The sequence below is a fragment of the Terrapene carolina genome, unplaced genomic scaffold (genome assembly GCF_002925995.2).
Source record: "Terrapene carolina triunguis isolate 2854851 unplaced genomic scaffold, T_m_triunguis-2.0 Scaffold192, whole genome shotgun sequence".
In the NCBI taxonomy this organism is placed as follows: Eukaryota; Metazoa; Chordata; order Testudines; family Emydidae; genus Terrapene; species Terrapene triunguis.
This window is the reverse complement of record NW_020664543.1, coordinates 7,687,885-7,710,075: the sequence shown is the minus strand read 5'-3', so window position 1 is coordinate 7,710,075 and position 22,191 is coordinate 7,687,885. Positions and strand designations below refer to the sequence as shown.

General features: G+C 37.9%; 1 protein-coding gene across 2 annotated transcripts in view; it reads left to right on the top strand.

Annotated features, from left to right (window-relative positions):
- HELZ (helicase with zinc finger) overlaps positions 1-22,191 on the top strand; it is a 140,357-nt gene that overhangs the window by 13,901 nt on the left and 104,265 nt on the right. For both annotated transcript variants that reach the window (XM_026654401.1, XM_026654400.1), the window contains exons 2-10: positions 6,284-6,511; positions 7,417-7,453; positions 10,754-10,878; positions 14,059-14,115; positions 15,536-15,587; positions 16,093-16,168; positions 19,392-19,590; positions 20,641-20,748; positions 21,124-21,421. In XM_026654401.1, coding sequence (XP_026510186.1) covers positions 6,302-6,511; positions 7,417-7,453; positions 10,754-10,878; positions 14,059-14,115; positions 15,536-15,587; positions 16,093-16,168; positions 19,392-19,590; positions 20,641-20,748; positions 21,124-21,421 — 1,162 coding nt within the window. In that variant the 5' untranslated portion in view covers positions 6,284-6,301. The remainder of the gene's footprint in view (positions 1-6,283; positions 6,512-7,416; positions 7,454-10,753; positions 10,879-14,058; positions 14,116-15,535; positions 15,588-16,092; positions 16,169-19,391; positions 19,591-20,640; positions 20,749-21,123; positions 21,422-22,191) is intronic.

The following is a 22,191-nucleotide window of genomic DNA, read 5'->3' as shown; positions in this document are numbered from 1 at the left end:
AGCCCCTTAGCAGATTTTTAAGATCTTCTGCTATGAGTAGTTCACATTCCATTTGCACCAGTGCTGATAAATTGTATAAGCTCACTGTCTTATTTGGAATTCTTGAGATTCACCATGTGTAGTGCTAGGCACATGGTAAAGTGATTGTATGTTTTACTATTTCATATGCTTTCTCTCTAATTTGTCTTAGTATCAAATGTCTTTTAATTAGAAACACTACTCACAGTTTTGAAACCTCTGATTTGTAAAGACTGTGTGGTTGTATTGCATTTTATATAATTACATAGTTTGTATGATGAGCATCAGGATCGATAAAGTTATTGATTGCTGCTGATGGAAATTTTATGGCCAAATCCTGCAGTCCTTATCCTGACAGAACTCCAAATAAAGTCAGTAATTGACATGAAATGAAAGTTTTGTCTGAGTAAAGATTGCAGGATTTGGTCCTTATTCATTAATACTATTTCTCCCAATGTTTAGACATTTAATAAAATCCATTTAATAACTTCTTTTTTATTAATGTTTTAGATTGGGATATTTGGGTTCCAACCCCTCTCAAGTGGTAGTGTTCTGGTCTTTAAACTTGAATTTCCTTTCTGCTGCCAGCTTATTTTCTCACTCTTAAACACAAAAATCTATGTTTAAATAATTTAATTCATTGTAGATCTGTGATTCGTACCCTATTTAAAAGGTAGACAAGAACAGCTTTCATGCTAAATCAGCCACTCACTTAGCTCTAACAATTAGGTACTCTAAGTTAAATCTAGTAATAATCATAATAAAAGAAACCTCCATTGGGCTTTTGTTGTCTCTTTAAAATAATTTGCCAGGAAGCCATCTTTACTTGATGCTTTACCTATATTTGGTAAGAAAATGTCTTTAAACTCTGTGCTCCATAGATAGCTCTGCCACAGTGGTGTCCAGCCTTCTCAGCCTGAGGGCCAAACAAATTATTTCATAAAGGGCAAGGAGGCACAATTGACTATTTCCCCAAACTCAGGCAGAAACACTCAAGTTCTATCCTGCTCTCCCTGTGGCTCTGACAGCTTGGCAGAGACGCAGACAATTGAGCAGGCAGAGCTGCCTTCTCCCTCTCTCCCTTCTCCTGCAATGCAGCAGGCTGCCAGCAGGGGTGCGCTGCTGAGTAGCTCTAAAGAGAAGGGACGAGCTGCTCACAGTGCTTGTGGCTCGGAGCAGAGCTGTTTGTGGGGTGCAGGAGAAATGGGGGGGCAGTTGGGGGAGGCTGTGCCCCCTGTTTCCTCTGCCTAACTATGGGTCTGATTCAAAACTCCTCAGTTTAAAAATTTCAGGGTGTGGCTCAGCGAGCTCATTTTCAATTTGTAATCAACTACACGTTTTCTTTTTAACACATTGCTCTGCAGGGCCAGAGGTTGGACATCACTGCTCTATCATTAATCTTCGACTTGAGAGGTTAATGCTTGTTAAAATATGCAAATATTTACTGAAATGCCTACTTTGTAAATGTACAAATGGGCATACAAGACCTTGGTCCTAATCCTTGTGCCATTGCAGTTAGAAGGATTGGGCCACATCATCAGTTGGTTGACTAGGTAGAAAGTGATCTGTCTGTCTGGATTCTCTGCAGTGGATTGAGAAAGTACCTAGATCTGTTTGCCTTAGCTGGTTAGCTGTCAGCTTGTCTGCTTTATCATAGGCTTTGGCTCCATAAAATACACCATTAAACTGTGATGTGTAGTGGTGCACAATCATGGGCTGAACTTCTTCCAAAATACTAAACTTGTAGTTCAGTTCTGCTGTCTCTCCTCCTCCACTTAGTTTTGGTTTGTTGTTGGACCAACTATCCAGCCATGATGTAATTCTTCAAAAGCCTCTTGTGTGCCAAGAAAGGATGGCGTTTACATTAGAATAAATGAGCTAGATGATTTTGTTGTTTATAGCTCTTCCTTCCCATCTCATCATTCCTCTTTTCCTACTGCTTTAAAAACACTGAGGCTGGAAATTCTTTATTGGGGGTGGAGGTTGGAGGCATACTAACGCCCCTCCCAAAACTTGGAGGAATGGATTATTAGGTCAATTTGCCCATGCTAAAGTGCCTTCTCCAGAAGGTGCTGGATGAGGAGCTAAAAGATCTCTTCAGTTTCGTGGATCATCCTAGGGAAGAACTACATAAACTCTTGCCTGTGTGGTATTTAGTCTTGCATTGTTATCACATGGATTGTAGTGTCAAACCACATCCTAAAACTGTATAAAACATAATTAAAACGTTGATGCTTTATTACAATTGCTAAATTAAAATAATTATATAAATGTGCACTTCTCAAACACTGAATAATCCTCATGCCACCTCTTATAGGGAGTTAGTATTTTAATCCCTCTTTTGGAGATGGAGGAAACTGAGGCTTATAGGTAATTTGCCCAAGTTCACAAAGGGAGAATTTTTGGCACAGCTGGGAATAGACTTCACATCCTCAGACTCCTAGTCCTGTGCTGTTACCACTACACAATGCTTACTCATGGGATAAATTAGAAATTATACTGTTGTATTTGAATTTTATGAAAAAAATCTTTGAGGAACTGAAAATCAATTTCCATAAACAACTGCCTCCTCCCCATGCCCATACAAATATTTATTATTCTTGACTATTTGTACGTGAGGAGCTCTGGAACCACAATAGACAAGTTCTGAAAGATGTATGACCTTAGATGTCTACATGCCCTGTACTGTATGTGGATGGAATTGAATGAGCAGAATTTGTCAATATGAGTATGTGAATTATGAATGACAAAATGAAATTAATCTTTCTTTCCTGATTAAATTTGTCAGTTTCCATACCTTGCCCAAGTATCAGCTTGCTTTTTTAGGATTCAATTCAATTAATAAATTGGCCTTCTGAAGCTCCCTACCTATTTCTGTGTTCTGTAGATCTTGTGTGTCCATATTCAACATTCTGCATTGAATGCAGAGCCTGTGACACAGTTTAGTCCAATAGGTATACAGTCCAACCAAAACTCTGGATTAAGTAAAGCTCAGTTATGGCCCCTCAAATGCTCTCTAAGGATAAGCATTAACCAAAAGAAATTGTGTGGCCTCTTCAGCATAAAAGGCCACTGCTCAGGGTGTGAAACTTGGCTCCTTTTCAGGCCAGCTGATTCAACAAGAATTCAGCCAGCCAGCAGAAGACAATTCATAAATAAAATATTTTTTTCTTTTACAAGGTGCCAACTTGTGAAAAGTGGCAGAGCCAGTTGGTAGGCGGTGAGCTTAATATCCAAGATATTTTTAACCGTGATGCATGGCTGCTCAGTGACCATAGTGGTCCCTGGGAGTAAATTTATCTCAAAGCTGGAATAACTGTTCTGTGTTGTAATAGGCTGGGGGAGAAGGATTAGACAACCTACCTTCTGAAGAAGCTATATGCCTATCAGTTATAAGTATATTACCGCCTCCTACCCTAGGGCAGTTAAAGTAAGGTCTGGAGCATATACAGCTCTCCTAGGCTGCTGAGGTAAACACATCAAATGGTAAAAAGCTTTAATGACTCCAGGGAGTTTTGTTTATATGATGGTGGTGGGGCAGGAATTAGGAATTAGGAAATCAAAAGTGCCATGGAGGAAATGAAATCCTCTTTTTGCAGCCCTGTAGTGGGATAATGTAATTTAAATTTTTGAGAACCAGCTGCCAATCCCATTCCTTCATTTGTGGTTCCTCCAAGCAATTACTCCTTCCTAATACTGGAGGAAGTCCCAGGGATGTGAAATTTACTATGGGCAAAAACACGAGTGAACTGAACATTGCAGGCTATGGTAGATCTAATTTTCTATTCCATCTGCTAATTGGTTCCACAGCTTGGAGCTAAATACTGGGAACTAGATATATAGATATTGCAAGCCAGTGATTACTGGTGGAATCAATCAATCGAGTGAGGAACCCATTTTCATTCCTTTTACATTATGGACACATGAGAACTGGGCGTGGACTGTACAAAAGCACTTGCAAACTTTCATCTGAACAAAATCTGTGAATCTGCTTTGATTTTGTGAACATTTGCAAAATTTGGCTTGTGAGAATATTTGCGGAAAGAAAACATTTGGGTTGAAATCCTGGCCCCAGTGAAGTAAATGGTAAAACTCCTATTGATTGCATGGGGCTGGGATTTCATCCTTTCTGAATACTCATGTGGCTATGAATTCCCATGCTGGAAGTATTCATGTAGCCATCTTGAAAGCTCTTTGAGATTGGAAGTCATTCAGTCAGGGACTGGAAACAGTAGTATGTGACGTAAGTGGCCACTTAAACGGTAGGAATAGTGTGTCAGGATAGTCAAACTTGGATACTTGCATATGTGTCTCAATTACTTTTAAGTTTTAAATAAGGTTCAAATGATTTTTTTAATCATAGTTACTGACTTTTCTAAAACTGCAAGTCAGCCTTCCAAAATAGTAATAAAAATGTATACTTGTTGAATATCAGAGGGGTAGCCGTAGTCTTTAGGGTGCCACCGGACTCCTCGTTATACTTGTTGAAGACTCAGTCCTGCAAACATCTGGGTAACTTTGACATCAGTGGAATTACTCAGATGAATAAGGTTACTCATGTTCTTAAGTACACAAAATCTATTGCTTGTCCTTACCATGACAATGATAATGAAAACATGAATGATATTTTACTCCATCAGCAAAAGTTAAAGCTCTAGGTCGATGAGAGAGAGTAGAATTTGGAAGATCACTGTTAAGTCAGAAGGTAACGTTATAGTCTTTCATCAGGATAAAGGCAGAATAAACAAAATTACCTTTCTCCAGCTTTGTGACATGTGTCACACGCACACCCATCTCTAATGTATCAAAACAAGATGGGTTCAGTCAAAATTGTTCTGACAAATCTTTAAACATTGTTTGTACATTCATTTGCCTTGTGATTCTGAAAATTAAATTAAGAGTGATACAAGACAAATAGAGAATTACACCATGTGCTGTAAAACATATTGAACATTTCTTGTTTACAGTGTCCTGCTTAAGCACTGGCTGTGAAAGAGCATGTGGCAATGGGTGAAAAGGCACAGTGGATTAAATGGGAAAGGCACGCTCTTATCTATTTGAGCTTTAGACTTGTTGAAATTCAGGCACCTTAGATGGATAAAGACCTAGAAAGATCAAACATAATGGGGATTTCTAATAGTGAATTTTTTAAATGTCCTAGAGATGGAAATTATTTTAAAATATCACAAAAGCTGATTTTATATCTATAAGAGCTATACATAATCTCATAACAATATGAGATAATTCATTTTAGGGAAATTTGCCAAAGGTGAGCTGCTTGCTAAAAAGAAAATGAGAAATTGCATCATTCCCTGCTTCAACTATCAAAACAAATTCTTGTCAAGTCCATTTTAAACTAAAATAGCTGTCCTGAACCTGTAAAATCTATTTAAATATAGTTATTGGAGGGATGAGATTGTAGAGGGGAGTTATTGAAAGGTTTTGTGCTTTGCTGACCATGTATATTTTTGGCAGATAATCCTTACCACCTTGGATGTAAACTTTATTTCAAACAAAAAACATCCTTAAATTGTTGAAAGTGAGTTTCGGTGGCATCCAGCTAGCCCCTACCCTCCCGCCCCCCATTACACTTTCTTTTCTAAAAGACTACATCTTAAAAAACAAAACTCAAAGTCCCAAAAAATCAAGATGGCAGCAAGCATAATGCTACCCGACCTACTTGGGACCTCTGGGCTCTGTCTGACATCAATATGAATAAAACATGAAAGAGACTGGAAATGAACAGCAAAACCACTTAAAATTCTTACTTACTTTCACCCACCCGCCTGAGGCCACATACTTTAAGAGCAAAAGTGCTCCTGGAGAGAGGGGTGGCTTGGAGGAGAGGATTGAAGGTTGAGAGAAAAGACACTTGGTGACTAGGAAGTAGGTTATTCTCAAAGGATAGGGGGTGTCGTTAATGAAGGCACAGAACATTGGGTGGGTAATCATTCAGTAAGGTACTTATGCACATGCCTAACTTGAAACCAATGGGATTACTCACTGGCTTAAAGTTCAGCATGTGCTTATGTACCTTGATGACTCCTGGCTAAAACTAAGAGCAAGAGGGGAGGTGATGAACTATGAAGAAAGGATTAGGAAGAGTTTAGGGAGTAGGAGGGGGTGAGGTAGGAAACATGAGTGGAGCTGGGTAGATGGGGTAAGATTATGGTCCCTTGAAAGTGAGAACAGAAGGAGGCTTGCCAAGATCTGATCACCAGTATAAAGCTAACCAACATTTATCATCCCCTTGCCCCCTCTTTAGGATTTCTGTCCCTGAGTCATGGCAGACAGAAGACCAGAGAAGTCATGTGAACAAGCATGTGAATCACTTAAACAGCAGGATTATGAAGTGGCTGTGAAGCACTGCACGGAGGCACTCCTTTCCCTCAGCCAGTACCCCCCAGCTCACTTCCCGGAGGCATGCCAGGCTGAAATCGACCGCATAAAAATTGAGAGTCTTCTCTATAGAATTGCTTCTTTTTTACAACTTGTGAGTGTGACTCTTTAATAGAATCAGGTGACCTGGGAAGAAGAATCAAGTGCCTTTTATCTTTCAATGTTTAATTAGAAATCAGAACCTTATTATCATTGTCATGTTGCTTGGACATAAAACCCCTCCTTGCAAAAGCAGATGTAAAGATTCAGTTTTGCAGGGGTCTGTTTACCTGTGTGTAGTAGCTTGCAGGATTGGGACCCAAATGTAGTATGGATCTGAATAAATGATTGACTAAAAAAACATATTTTAACTTTGGTGAAGCTTATTCCAGCAACAGAAATATTCACTAATAATGTATTACATTATATATATTAAATTAACATAAAAACTATGTTAAAAGACTATTAATAAGGTTGCAAAGTCAAGCGCTCAAAAGTTAGGAAGTGCCAGAATTAAGGTTGCCTATCTGAATGGGATCTTCAGGGAATTTAGTTGCAAAGCTCTAGCAAGTCTCTACTGAACATGTACAAACTGTGATTTTTCAAGTACAATATATACCCTGCAGGTTCTGACCGCACCATAATAGTGCAAGATTAAGTAAACTGTACAATGCACAGGCAACAGTCTGAATTTTAAGCAAACGTGGGAAATGATAGTTTTATATTTCCCTCCGGATTTTGTGGCTTCACACAAACACAAAGATGCCTCTTCTCTTAAAACATCCATTTGGTTAGAATCCTGGAAAAAGACAACATTCTAAAGGTGAATGTATTAGACCCATGTCTGAAGTTCAGGTTGAACTAATGTACCTTCAACTATATCACATTATCTACCTTGAAAAAATGTGTAAGAGAAAATGGGGTATTTGACGTTTCAAAGGGAGCTGTTGATTGGAGCAGGAAGTCGTTTATCCTGATTGGAATAATATTGTTTTTAAACCTTTTTTTCCCTCCCCCCAGAAAAACTATGGACAAGCAGATGAAGACTGTAGGCATGGTATGCTGATTTATTTATCTATTGTGATTTCTAAGAACATGTAATCAGTTCTCTGGATTACAGAACATTCTAAAATGAATATCAAAATATTTGCCTTTTTAATGTCATAAAATTGTCCTACCCAAATTATTGCTCTGGTTTATAATGTCAGTACAACCCCACTGAAATACAGCCACCTCTGCTGTGGAGGGTGGCAGCTGACCAGTGGACCGCGAATCCCTCTGATGACCAAGAAGAAGCTGGCAATTTTGCCTGCCTTCCCAGAGGCAAGAATAAATGTTTTATCTGCATTTAGGCCACGATTCAGCAAAACGTGCTTGACTTTAAGAACATGCTTAAATTCAGCCCTATTCAGCAAAGCCCTTAAGCACTTGTGTAGTAAAGCCCATACTTAAAGTTAAATATGTATTCTAGTGCGTTATTGAATTGGAGTCTTACAGAGGAATCTGTGCTAAAGTTCTGTTCTTTTATTATGGACCTGATCCAACACCCAAGACAATCAGATTCTTTTCATTGATTTCATTGGGTATGGAATCAGGCTTTATTAGCATAGACTTGGGAAATAAATTATACTGTGGGTAGGTCCCACCTTTTGGTGCTCTGACTCTTTAACTAATCTTGAATTGTAATACGAAGATTTCCACCCCCCACCCCCCCAAGCCCTGATTCAGTTTGAAAGCAATTGTTAAATGGGCACTGTGTGATTACTTGTACTATAGATGTATTCACTTGATGGGATGATTGAGAGTTTATCACTTCTGAATATTTTCTATGTATTCATCATATGCAATGCTGTCCTTAAAACAGTGCTATATTTAAAATCCACCTATTGTATCTGCTGCTAGAGCCAGAGATGCATTGTTCTGAACTGGCCTGCACAGTTGTCCTTCCTGACAGTGAATAAGCCAGGAAGAGATGTATGGAAGGATGAATAATGGTGAGAGGAGGGAGAAGAGAGAATACCATTAAATTAATTGTATTTTCATTGACTAATATTCTGAGGACCAAATCTGGGTCCTATTGAAGTCAAATGGAAGATTTGCCATTGATTGCAGTAAGGGTGGGATTTATCCTTGAGACAGCTTTGTGACTTACACGGGGAGACTATCTTTGTTTCTTCTCAGCATGTATAGCAGATACCTGAATATTTCAAAGGAGCTATACAGTTAAGAATATTTTTCCTTATTGGGCACCTATAATATGGTAATTGCTGAAAAAATATGCCAACTGTAGAGCAGATTAACACGTATTTTTGATTTAAACAGATCTCTTTTGAAATGCATGGTAGGGAGAAAAAATTAAACAGTGTTCTGGCCATGATAAGCCTTTAAAATCAGACCCACTTACAGGGCTGTTCTAGACGGAAGTCTGGTCTAGCATATTATACGTACAAATCTTTTTTTTTCTCCAGGTCTAAAATATGTAATTTTAGAACAATTTTAATACCAAAACGATTTTTATAATCTATATATAAACAGATTTGATTGTCTTGCCCTATTCTGTACTTTTAATTGATCTTCTCCCAGCAGCTAGCATTTCAAGACAGCTGCAGAGGTTGTCTCGGTGGGTCTAAGTTTTTTATTACTATTGAAAGGACATTTTAAAATAAAAATGCCATGCGTGTATCAAGTTTTAGGCCTGTCGGCTATAACGGTATCCATTGAAGCATGCACAAACCTTTTTGACCGAAAAAGCTTTATTCAATCTGCAGTTATGACTTTTTACAAGACTTGACATATTGCAGACACCAATGACTTCATTTTGATTTAAAAGGAATGAAATGCATGCTCTAGCATGCATGCTAGAAGTATGTATTCTCTACAAACAGTTGTATGTACTGATAGAAGCACAAGGGCTTACTGTAAGGGTGCATCTCTTAAATTATTCCATAAAGATTCAAAGAATTTTGTTAAAAATGAAAAGTTACAATGTGCTGGCCTACTGCAACAGAATGCTTTAGCTAAATAACTCCAATTAAATATATAAAATATCTTAATTGATTATCTAAAGTTCGAGGTATGTTATCCTAATTATTAACTGTCATACATCTTAAAACTGAGTTTCTGGAGCTTTGTTTTTCCTTCTGATTTGGGAAGTAAGTCTCTGTTCTGAAATTGTTGTCAGCAGCCGCAGTGTGATTTGAATTCAGAGAGTCATGTTGTAGGCATCTTAAAATCAGGGTTTGGTTGCCATTATATAGTGGAAAACATGTCCTGTCATTTTTTATATAGATGTTCTTTTGGGACTATTCTTTCGTTGTTGTGTTCACATAATTTCCCATAACGACATGTACACCTATTAAGTGGGAGAATTGATTTGTTTTTTGAGAATCTAATCCTGCAGTCCTTGTGCCTGTAAACTTCCCATTAGCATTAATGGGAGCTACACACATCTAAGACCTGCATAACTGGTGATTGGCAGTAGAAACACAAGTGGTGACATTGTCTGCAATAACAACAATGTATATTTTTGACTGTAACTTTAACAAACAGGCTTCCTACATTATTACAATTTGCATGCATAATTTTACTTAACGTTTCAGTCTCTTAAAAAGGAAATTTTCTTTCTGGCCAAGTAACACACATAATTAAGTGTTATTACTACTGGACTGGAGCATTTCTGTATCATGAAATAAATCCTTTTGCTATTGCAAATGTCAAGGAAAGTATCTGTTTGGCTAGCTGTCTGATCCCAGAGTTTACTGGTACAAAGTTTACTGTTACATGAAGCTTTTAAATATCAGGATCAAAACGATCATTCCTATTGCAGCACGAGTGAATACCAAGTCACCTGGACTATTTTGTTTTAAAGTAGTAAGAAAATTAATTTCTTTGGAGCAACTGACCAATGAAGAGGTTTGGTAAATTTGCAAACTACAAAGTTGCTTTGTGCTAGCATGAATGGATCCTCATGAACATGTTTTTATCACCAAAATGTGGTTTGTTGCAGTTTTGACTCTTGGAGGGATGAGGGAGATCCTTTGTATCCTTGTCAAAGAGCTGAAGTAACTGTCCCCTAACTTCAAGGATGCTGTCACCACCCTTTTGGCTAAAGGCTGATGGGCTTGCATCTCCTTTGAGCTCATTTACATAATTTCTTAGTTGGTGGGAGACGTCACTGCTAAATGACAGTAGGCATGAGGGCAAAGCCGGTCCAAGCCTTGCCGATTCAGGAAGGGAAGGTGTGAACCTAGGTCTCAGATGACATTTTAGTTTTAAAGGTGAAGGGAAAACTGAGTTGGGTGTAGTTAAGTTTGTACTGTCTTGTGGTGGGGCTAAAAGTTGGTGCTTTGTGTTGCAGTGCTGGGAGAGGGACTGGCCAAGGGAGATGGCTCTTTCCGTGCAGTGCTTTGCTGCATGCATCTTAAAGGGAAGCTGCAAGTTGTATCTAATGTTCTTTCCAAATCACTGATGGGTGAATCATTGGTAAGTGGATGTGATTTAATTTACAACACTTGAAAACTAATTTCCTTTTGGATTTTTTTAGTCATTTAGTAGCAGACCTCCGACTGTCTCTTTGACCAATAGATAACAATAAAATAGTTCATATGGAAAATCCAAGGATAAATGTATATTAAAACATTCAGGTGCTCATATGTAAGCAAGAGCCCAGGTTGTTGCTTTACCAATGTTTCTGAGCCAGTGCGCTTTTTTGCGGATTTTTTTCTACTTTTGTTATAAATCTGTAGAATGTTCAAATTAGTTGTCTGCATCTAATCCCCATGGAATGTACTGTAATTTTTATACATGTGCCATTTAATAGAGCAGAGCATACGTTTCCATCCTTTTTGCCTGTATTTTAACCATCCACCTGAGACCTTTTTGTGTGTGCTTCAGTTGACTAAGTTCAGCTTTTATAGCAGAAAGCACATTGATGTGATTATATTTTTTAAAGATGACCCAAATTGTTTTTAAGTAAACTTCACAGCTGTTGGACATAGAAAATAATCCAAATACTTCATTCTAAAATCAAATAGTTTGACTCATCTGCTGCGACCTGAGTTCAAGTTTCCTCTTTTAGGCCCTCATCCAGCAGAGCTCTTACAGAGGTGCTTTACCTCATGCACATGAGTAGTCTCCCTGACTCCAGTCACGTGTAAAGTTAAGGATGTACATCAGCCTTCACAGGATTTACTATCTGTGTTCAGTTTCTCACAGTTTCAGTTTCACACAGTTTCAGTATCTGTGCTCCAGGTTTCACCTGTATGAGCTGATGGTAACACTCACATCAAAGGTAGTGTAAGGAAGGCTCTGCTCTGCTCTCAGAGGTGTTAATGACTTCAAAAGCTCCTTGAGGAGAAACCCAGAACCCTGAACTCAGGCCTTTGCAAGAAAAAGCAAAAAAGCATTCTGTGAAAGCAAGTTTCTAATTTTAATACATTTATCATTTTAAGGGTGTTCCTATAATTGTTGAATGATTTAAGAGCTTAAACATGCAGCATTAATACTAATATATATAAAATACCATAAGTCCACTTGTTGCTATACAATATGTGAGCTGTGCCAAATAATTGTTGGGCCTTTGCTCTGAAGAGTATAAAATCTAAAGCCTACTTGAAGCTTAAAATGTTTGGTAGAAGTGGTGGTGGTGGTACAAATCTCCTTTCACTTTCATCAGGGAAGGGGCTCTTGTTTTCCCTATTGTGGTTGATTGCTGTAGCGATCAACCATTGGGGCTACTGTCCCTTGATTGGAGGGCTTCCATTGATGAATCCTGGCATCTTTAACAAGTCTTGGGATTGGTTGACATGCAGCGCGACACTGACTGTAAACATGCCTCTTCCTGTTATACCCCCTTATAACATCTAAGATTGGGGTGCTGTGCAAGGAACAAATATGCATCTTGGGTATCCTACTGCATGTGGATGATTGGCTAGTTTTGAAGAAATCTAAATTTGGATATAAATATTGTAACGGCAGAGGAATACATTATGTTGGTGTAATACACTCCTGATGGCAAACAAATTTGCTGAGATATATTCTCTCTTTAAAATAATGCACTCTCTGAGTAATAATTTACTTTTATCTGATATCGTTATGAAGATAAACAAAAAGAATGAAAAGGATTGACATACATTTTCATGTCTTTTAGTAGGAGTTTGCCTTCAGAAAAAATAATGTAAATAGCCAAATACTCCATTACCTAGGCAATGCATTTCAGGCTGTTATTCTACAGTGGGTTGACACATAGCTTGGTCTTTCTAAGTGAAGCCCCTACGCCCAAACTGAAACTTACGATCTCATGACAGATCAAAGATCATAATTCGTGGTTGTTTTCAGTAGGAGTATTAAAGCCAGCAAATGGTTTACTGACTTCTTCCAGTGTCTGTGTGGAGTAATTCAATGAATAAAGTTTGGAGTGTTTTTACTTGCAGAAGCTGGAATGCATCCAGCTTCCCCCACAGTAGTATAAGGGAATGATTCTCAGTAACTTAAATTCTTTATGCTCTATATTTGAGCCCTACAAGTTGGATGTGTGAATTCTGCTTTTGGAAAGAAATGGAATAGCATTTCAAATAAAAGCTCTGTGTATGAGGATTATCAAATGTGCAGTAAAGATATTTGAGTTTCTTTTTGCTGCTCTGTAGTACAGGTGGAATGTAAAGGAGGATTATAACAATCTGCTATCTAACAAACTCAGTGGCACTTAATAAATGCAGTAAGTGTCAGTTAAATGAAACCACAGACCTGAATCAGAACTCCTGAGTTCAGGATCATGCCCTCAATGTGTATGAGATTGCTTTACTTTAGATAAATTCATTTTAAAGGATTTTACTTGGGATTCCCTTGAACGTGAAGTTATTTTTCAGTTAGAAGGCTAACCCTTACATTGTAGTGAAAGCTGTTACAGATGAGTTAAAGGGAACATACTCCAGAATGGAAAGAGTTAGACTGTAAAAGTAATCAATTTGCAAAATAGCTTCTTGAGAAGAAGTGACTAGATCATGGATACAGTAGTGTGAATTTCTGATATTGACTCCTTCTGAGTTGGAGTAAATATTCTAATAACAATAATAATAGTAATAATACCTAGCCCTTATATAGAACTTGTCATCAATAGATCTCAAAGCTCTTTACAAAGGAGGGTCAGTATCATCATCCCCATTTTACAGATGGGGAAGCTGAGGCACAGAGAAGTGAAATGACTTGCCCAAGGCCACCCACCAGGCCAGTGGTCATGCTGTGAATAGAATCCAGGTCTCTTGAATCCCTTTCCGGTGGGCCACAGTGCCTCTAGGGTATTTGTTCTGAATGATACTGTCTTGTGAATGTTGAGGCTATTAATGCTTCATGTGGGTGACCGCCAGATTTCCTAGAGTTTATTTACCAAGTTGTCCTGCACATGTATCCCATTTTGCCTGACACCTGTCGCGTGAGATTAGCTTTTATCAACGGCAAGTTTCCTTGTTGCATAATAATGTTTGCTCAGTGTTGCACAGTATGTCATTTACCATTATGTAATAAAACTCAACAGCTCATTTGTCTTCCCCTCTTGCCCATCCCCTTTCCCAAATATTGGGTAGAAAAAAATGTTCCTTGCTGCCTGTGTTTACCATAGCAGAGGATTTACGTACCGAATGCACTAACGTTTTTCTCTTTCCCTAGAACGGGATGGTAACTAAAGATTTGACAAGACTAAAAATGCTTCTTGCTGAAACAGAGGTAAGAGTAAGCATGTTATTGGGAAGAAGGTGAAAACTGATCAATTGCAGGGTGTTTTGTTCTGTGCTCCTTGAACAAGGTATATTGGGCACCATAGCCTCCACTGCCCTACCAGTCTTTACCATCTTTAAAGCAGCCTTACACCAGTCTTGGATCTTTGTTTTTGACGAAAGAATAAGAAAAATGCTGAAAAGTGGTTGACTGTGGCTTGCAGTATTGAGCAGGGAAAAATGAGAACATCCACATACACTCTATTTATTTCTTATGACTCAGAAAGTGATTCCTCTTTCCAGGGGAAATTATCCACTAGAGCGCTTAGCTGTGTCCTAAACATGACGTAAGACTTAAAGTGACTAGCAAATTCTAGATGCTCCATCAACATCTGTAGGAGGGAGGGGTTAGTCTAAACGTTATATATATTGATTGAATTACTGTTTTCCTATATGGACTTTGGACTTTGTTCATATTCTTTAAATCACTGCTTTTCTTTTCGTCTAAATATAAAATGAATAGAGGTGTCAGTACATTGTAAGACTGTACTCTTATTCCGGATGCAAATTAAAATGATTGCACTTCGACTCTTTCCGTTGCATCTACTTTCAGCTTTGGAACAATCTGCTCAATGACCAGCCCACTACTTCATTTGCCAATGTCATATGTTAAATTCTTATGTTTCTAACAGCAGTATGATTCACTCACAAAAATAATAGTCCCTCTTTTTTAAACAATAGCTTTTAAAAAAAAGACACACACTCCGTTCCACTAAGGCCACTTTGTGCCATGTGAGTGATTCAAACTGATCTTAAAATAGCCAGAGAGCGCTCTCCGCTGGCAGAGATGTGCCTCTGCAACTTTCTGCACCAGCTGCCTCTCCTGCCCCAGTAAAAGGTAGAAAAAAGGGATATCAGGTGTTTTAGGGGTGGTTGTGCCCGGGAGGGAACATGGAGTAGTAGAGCTCTACCATGCCTAATCCTCCCCTGGCATAAGAGCCATTATGGGCCTTATACCAGTGGCAGACGTTATAATAGCCCGCCTACTGTTCTTACTTCCACAGGGGTTGGATTGATGAGGATCAGCGAGCTGTGACTGGCTCCTATTGGCCACAGTTTGATGTTGTGGTGAACTGGGGTCAAAGTTTTTAGATAGTACAATTAAATTTTTTTCTTTCATCAGAGAAGAACACTGTGGTACAGTAGATTTAATGTTTACATTAGGTTTCCCCCATTCAGTTACTGTAATTACTGGCATGTTAACATGAGACCCAGGTTTGTGACCAGAATGTTGTTTGAACTAGTTGAGATTTTTTTTTTTGTACTGACCGTTAAAATACAATCTCTTATGACTACAGTAGCAAAATGGAACTTACAGTCAAAATCTTGATATGTGAACCAACATATCTTTTTTTTCTTTGTAATTGCAGGCAGCAGCTTGCAAAGTACCCTCAGGATTCCATGGGGAAGATTTGGAAGATGGTAAGTAGAACATACTTAAAAGATGCTTTGAGTTGCATGGTGAAGCATTGACGATGGAACCACTGTAGCTGTCTGAAGAAACACCGTTGTCTTGTACAGGCACGGCCCAATCATTTGTCCCTGATGTTTAGTTGGAGGGAAGGCACTAGCAATAAAGGGGAACACTGCATGAATAGTTAGCTTGAGTCAATGAAATGGGAGAGGCATGCCCCCTCTCCAGTTTTGTTTGGAGACTCCAGGCCACATTTATTGGTCAATTTGTTATGGGGATACTACAGATTAATTTCTGTAACTTGCTTTATATGATTCCAACTTTTGTCCCACATAAATTTCTCAGGTATTGAAATCAATTGCTCAGTAGATTGCTATGGGGACACAGCAGACCTGCTTGTGTGTTTATATCCTGTGAGATGGTGTTCAGAAACATATAACCCTGTGCAGTTACTACCAATAATTCTAATACTTGCAACTGGAAAAATAACCAGAATCCTCCATTACTCTACAGGATCTCAGGATGGTTGGCAATTCCGCCCCCCACCCAGGGGTGTCACAAGTAGTGAGGAGTACACGTTGTGTAAGAGGTAAAGTGATATAGTTTTATCGGTGATGAGAAGCACCTCTGTTTAAGGGATAATTTCATTTCTTTTATTTGCCAATAACTGTTTAATTCATGAGTGGAGAAACTATGAGGTCAAGGAATATAACCTACCTGTTAGATCAGGGAACCCATTCACAGTGTGACTCTGGTTAAGTCACTTCATTTCTCAGCACATCAGTTTCTCTCTCTGTAAAATGAAGTCAATAACACCAACCTTTAAGTATGATTAGTCCCATTTTGCAGAGGGAGAAGGTCACACACACAGGTGAAATGCCTTGCTCAAGATCACACAACCTGTGCTAAGATTGGCATTCTTAGCTTCAATCTCTCTTTCTCAGTCCATTAGACCATGCTGCCTGTGTATGGAGTATGTAGTTTTTATCATTAGTAAAAGCGCCAAAAGATATATTAACCTGGGAAGTCCTGTGACTTGATTCCGTCTTGCATGTGTCATGTATACAGAAATTAATTTCCCAGGGTGTGTAGCAATCTGACCTGCTTTTCAGCTGGTATGATTGAGCGTGTGAAAATCTAGGTTGTTTGGACCTGATTTTTCAGAGGTGCTGAGCACCTGCATCTCCCATTGATGTTAGAAGGTGTTTTCGGTGCTCAGCATTTTATAATTTCATGCTGGTAATCATGCCAGGAGATGGACGATTTGATTTTGGTAGCCTTTTGATGACATTCACATAACAGGAGCACTGTGTGAAGTTTGTCATCTTGCTCCTGGGCTTGGTTATTTGAATGTTGCTAATCGTCTTTTTTTGCCATATGAAAGAAGCAGCAGCATTTTAGAAAAATCAGGCCCTCTGTTTTTAACTCTGAATATTGTACCTTTATGAAGAGTGGCATTTTGAGCCAGATTTTTAATCCCAATTCTGAATTTTGTTCCATTAAAGATATAATCTAATGTCCACTGATTACTTCTGTATTACAGGAGCTATTAACTTTGGGTTGAGAAGAAGGTCTTGATTAGTGAATCCATGTGATTATTATAATTCTGGCTGTGGGAGTTATATTTATTTATAAAGAGACAGTAAGAACACTGAATATTAATTTTTGAAACCGCAGTTGTCTTGAAGGTGGCACATGGCAATAGAGATGTGGCATCTACTAGATAATGAAATGAAGGAATTGCAAGACGTAATCAATAAGGAACTGAATGTGTAAAGTAAATGTAATTGTTGCTAGAAGTACTGAGAAATGAAAGAGTGTGCAAAACTAGTTAATAGTGAATGATTTAAAGTGCTGTATCTTCCTATTAAGTGCTGATGAGGAAGAACCCAAGTACTTGTTTCTAGAAATATTTTCTCGAAAATGAGAACACTTCTAATACAAAGGGAAAACATTTTCTAAATAATAGTAAAATTTCCAAATATCCAGTAGTGTCTATTATGGTTTATTTTTTTTATTAGGTCAGGAATGAATTTGAAATTTCTTCTAAAGGGATGTTGATAAAATTATACATTCAAAGCACAATCTCTTACATGTATTGCTAGTAATAGTATAGATTGTCTTAAATTTAAACAATTTCTTTTACTCACATTTTTATAAATTTGTTTTGTGTTTGCCCTTCATTTAGTTTAGTCTGTGAAAATAGACTAGTCAGTTTCACTTTTTAATCCTAATCAGTTTCACTCTAGAATTCTCAGGCACTGGTACAATGATGTTAGAAACATTGCAGGGGAGTGTTTAAATCCAAACAAAGAATTGTTTTCAGTGAAAATATTTTAAGTAAATAATAGGAGAACACTTCTGTTAACATGATATCTAAAATGTCTACTTTCTTTTATACACAATTTACACTTTGAGCCTTCACAACACAGTGACATCATTTTAAACTTTCTAAACTTTTCTTAAAGGGAAAGAGTATGCTAATTCAAATAATCAACTGTAAGTAAATGTGGCTTGTATATCAGACACTTTGCTTCAAGATTTTTCTGTGATTTTTTTCAACCACATAGCTCTAGATTTACCATCTAATTTGCATTGTTACATAATATATTTACTATGAAACGGTCATAACATTAATCATCATATGCTGTATCTATCAATGATTTGAGTATCTAACTTGTAACTTACTTTTACTGTGGTTTGACCTAGTTGATCCATCCTCTTTTTCAGTGACACATCTATGTGGGAAGATGTCTAAATTCGTCCTGTAGTGTAAACTTATATATGAACATAATGTTATAGTTACACATTTTCTACATTTACAAGATCATGGCTTGGATCCTTGGCTGTCGTCAGCTGTTTGGTACATGTGGTGTTATAATTAATCAATCTTATGCTGTATACCAGATGATTTCATAATACTGTCAAACCTTAAAAATTAAATTCTATCTTCCAATTCTCACTCCATCTAGTCTAATTTTTTAAGTATTTACAGCTTTAAAGAATGATAGAACTGCAGCTGCAGCAGCTGACATGTTAAAGTTCTAGCTACAAAAATATTTTCCAAATAATACAGCTATTTGAATGCAAAGTGTAGAATAACAGTTGCATAGCATTTTCTGAGAAAACTGCAATTCTTAAATTGTGTGTGGGCGATAAGATGACACTAAAGGGATTTCTTAATTTTAAAGCGTAAGCAAAATGATATCACATGGGAACATTACTTTACATTATTTTAAAAAATCCACAAATATAATAAAGTATTGTACACATACTTGGTCTGACTCTCTTGTTTCAAAGAGGCTGGTGTTCAGTATGTCCTTTGGGAGATTTTCTAAATCTATCTGTAGAACATTTACACAATATGTACCTGAAGTTAACTAAAAGAACCACATGATGTCACTGTTGCTTCAGAAAACTTCTGCTGAAAGAGCACTTATCTGATAAGTAATAACATGACCTCTAGGGAAAAGTTTGTCATTGACATTGTTAGGTGTTCAGCACGTATTTATTTGAACGTAAAAGTTTCTTAGTAAAGTGATTTATGGCCCTTTATGGTTACATTGAAAAAATTCTGCATATACCATTATGGGCATTACTGCAAGAGAGGCTGCTGCTGAACAATCCTGTATGTACATGTATATGTAGCTAAACCAGTTTCTAGTGACTGATCCTGCAATTTTATGTTTTATGTGAGAGAATCAAAAGCCAGAAGAAAACTCTTTGAAGTGAAATCTCAATTACTGTTTGTTTTGTTTTTAAATGGAACTTTGAAAAGTTTGAGGCATAATTGTCTTTCATGTTTTATGTAGATTTTTAGAGCAAGGGATCTGCAGGTACGGTGCACAGTGTACTTCAGCACATTCCCAGGAAGAGCTAACAGAATGGCAAAAACGATACGCTTCCCGCTTGATAAGATTAAAACAACAGAAGGAAAACAAACAATGTTCGGGTAGTTATATGGAAACCTTGATTGAGAAATGGATGAATTCATTATCTCCTGAGAAAGTGGTAAGGAAAACAAACTCCTTCTCTGTGTTCATATTTCAGATGAGCCTGTTTTTAGCCCTTATCACTAGAACTGGTCGAATTATTCATTACCAAGAAACTTTTCCTACTTACAAAGCTTTCATAGACTGAGAGTAGTTTCTACAAATGCAGTTGTTCTCCTCAGCAATTCAGTAAGGAGTTTGTGAACTACAGCTTGTGGATTGATCGCAAATTGTCATGCGGTGGTGTTCCTGCTCCCTGATCAGTTGGTGGTACTTTTTAAACTAAAGCATTAATTTTCAGTGGTGAATACTCCTTTTTGTGCATGACTCCCCTTCTTTGCTTGCAGTTTGCATGAAGAAAAGCCATTCCCCAAACTTCATTTGGTCATACAAACGTTTGTGAATACTGAAGAGTAAGGGTTATAGATCTGATCAAACCCAACAGCTCTTTGCAATTCCAAAGAATGTTTGTGGCACTAGTTTTGCAGCATTCAAACAGCTCTTCTCATGACTGACACGAAGGAATTTCTTTTCACTCTATTGTTGATAAAATCTGGGAAAAGTGGTCAATTTGCCAAATGGTTTAATGAGCAGAAAGCCTGATTCTGCTCTCATGGTACTCTAGTACTCTCACTGAAGTCACTGAGAATATTGGGTCTGTTGGGAATGCAGTCTTAGTGCCTTATTGTATAAGACCCTTATTTCCAACTGAAATCTTAGACCTAACTGAGCTAAACTGATTTTTGAGATCCATGCCCAAGAAAATCAGGTAGTGTTTGTTCTCCCTGGATGATGGTTGTTTTGGGGTTTTTTTTGCATACATAATGTGATGTTGTTGAGTTACAATCTTAATTGTTGTCTGCCTCTCTGATTTAGCGCATATCTGAATTAGTTCTTGTCCTGTGCTGATATTAGAATCCTGCACAATCTTTTTGCTGAAACCAACCCTCAATTTAGGAAACAATCATTTTACGCTTTCTGTTTTAAGATATTAACTTGGCCTGAATGTCTTCTTTATTGACAATGTCTGTAGAAGTTTAACGCTAGGTTTCTTTCTCTTTAAATCTAGCTTAGTGAATGTGTAGAAGGAGTGAGAGTAGAGCATAATCCTGAACTTTCGGTTACTGTCACCACCAAAAAGTCTCAACAAACGTGGACATTTGTTCTCACTTGTAAGGTAGGATTCCTCGTCTTTTGAAAATGGATAAATATTAAAGCTAGCATGCTGCAGCACTTGGATCTTATTTCTTTGCTGCAGTAAAACCACAGACTTTTGCAGTTAGTGTTTCAACTCCAAAATGGTTCTTTTAAAGTGAAGTAGTGGGGCATGGTCCAACCTCCACTCTATTTCTCCCCACTGGGATGGCGATTGCCGGTGTGGATGCTGGGAGTTATGGGGACACTATGTTCTGGAGAGTGCAGAGTCTCAGCTGTGCCTGCTGAATGAAGTTGAGGCTTCTTTTAGCCTCCCCTAATCTGGCCTCAAATGAAGCACTTCATAAAATAGTTTTCAGCATTTTATTGTCACTTCAATATTTGCATTTCTCTGTAGCCTGCAAGAATGCTGTATCGAGTGGCATTGCTTTATGATGCCCATCGTCCTCATTTCAATATCGTTGCAATATCTGCTGGAGACAGCACTACCCAGGTATCACAAGAAGTCCCAGAAAACTGTCAGGAATGGATAGGAGGAAAGATGGCCCAAAATGGAATAGATCATTACATTTACAAAGTCAGTATAGCCTTTAACACGGAAATCTTTGGAACATTTCGCCAAACCGTAGTGTTTGATTTTGGGTTGGAACCAGTACTCATGCAACGAGTAATGATTGATGCTGCTTCAACAGAAGGTAATGTTCTGTTATTTTTCTTTTTCTACTGAACAGACTTGATAGAAATGTCCAAAAGAATGTTTCTCTTTGTGGTAATTTTGAGAATCAGAAACACGTCCTGCACTGCTCATCAGTCAGTATGATCAGCATTTGATGTTTTGTGTTCTCCCGTGATATGATAATCAGTTTACTATAAATACAAGATAATTTGTCATACTATTTTTTTTCCTTTTCTCATCTCTGTGCAGAACATTTGTTAGCAGATAATGAATGTCCTTCATGATATAATATATAATGTCTTACATGTCTATAAATTATCAGAGGGGTAGCCGTGTTAGTCTGGATCTGTAAAAAGTGACAAAGAGTCCTGTGGCACCTTACAGACTAACAGAAGTATTGGAGCATAAGCTTTCGTGGGTGAATACCCACTTCGTCAGACGCATGTGGTGGAAATTTCTTGCCTGCATATTTATACCTGCCTCTGGAAATTTCCACCACATGCGTCTGACGAAGTGGGTATTCACCCACGAAAGCTTATGCTCCAATACTTCTGTTAGTCTGTAAGGTGCCACAGGACTCTGTGTCTATAAATGTAGATTTTTGGCCAGATGTTCAGCAGGTGTAAATTGCTATAGTGTCATTGGAGTTAATGTTGCCTTGCCAATTTACAGGGGACCGTCTGGTCCTAAGTCCTGATATAGAAATGCTAGAAATTGTAGGAAAGCAATATTGTCTCTACTTGCACTGGGCAGAAAACATGATTATCTTTATGTGTTCAAGTTAAATTT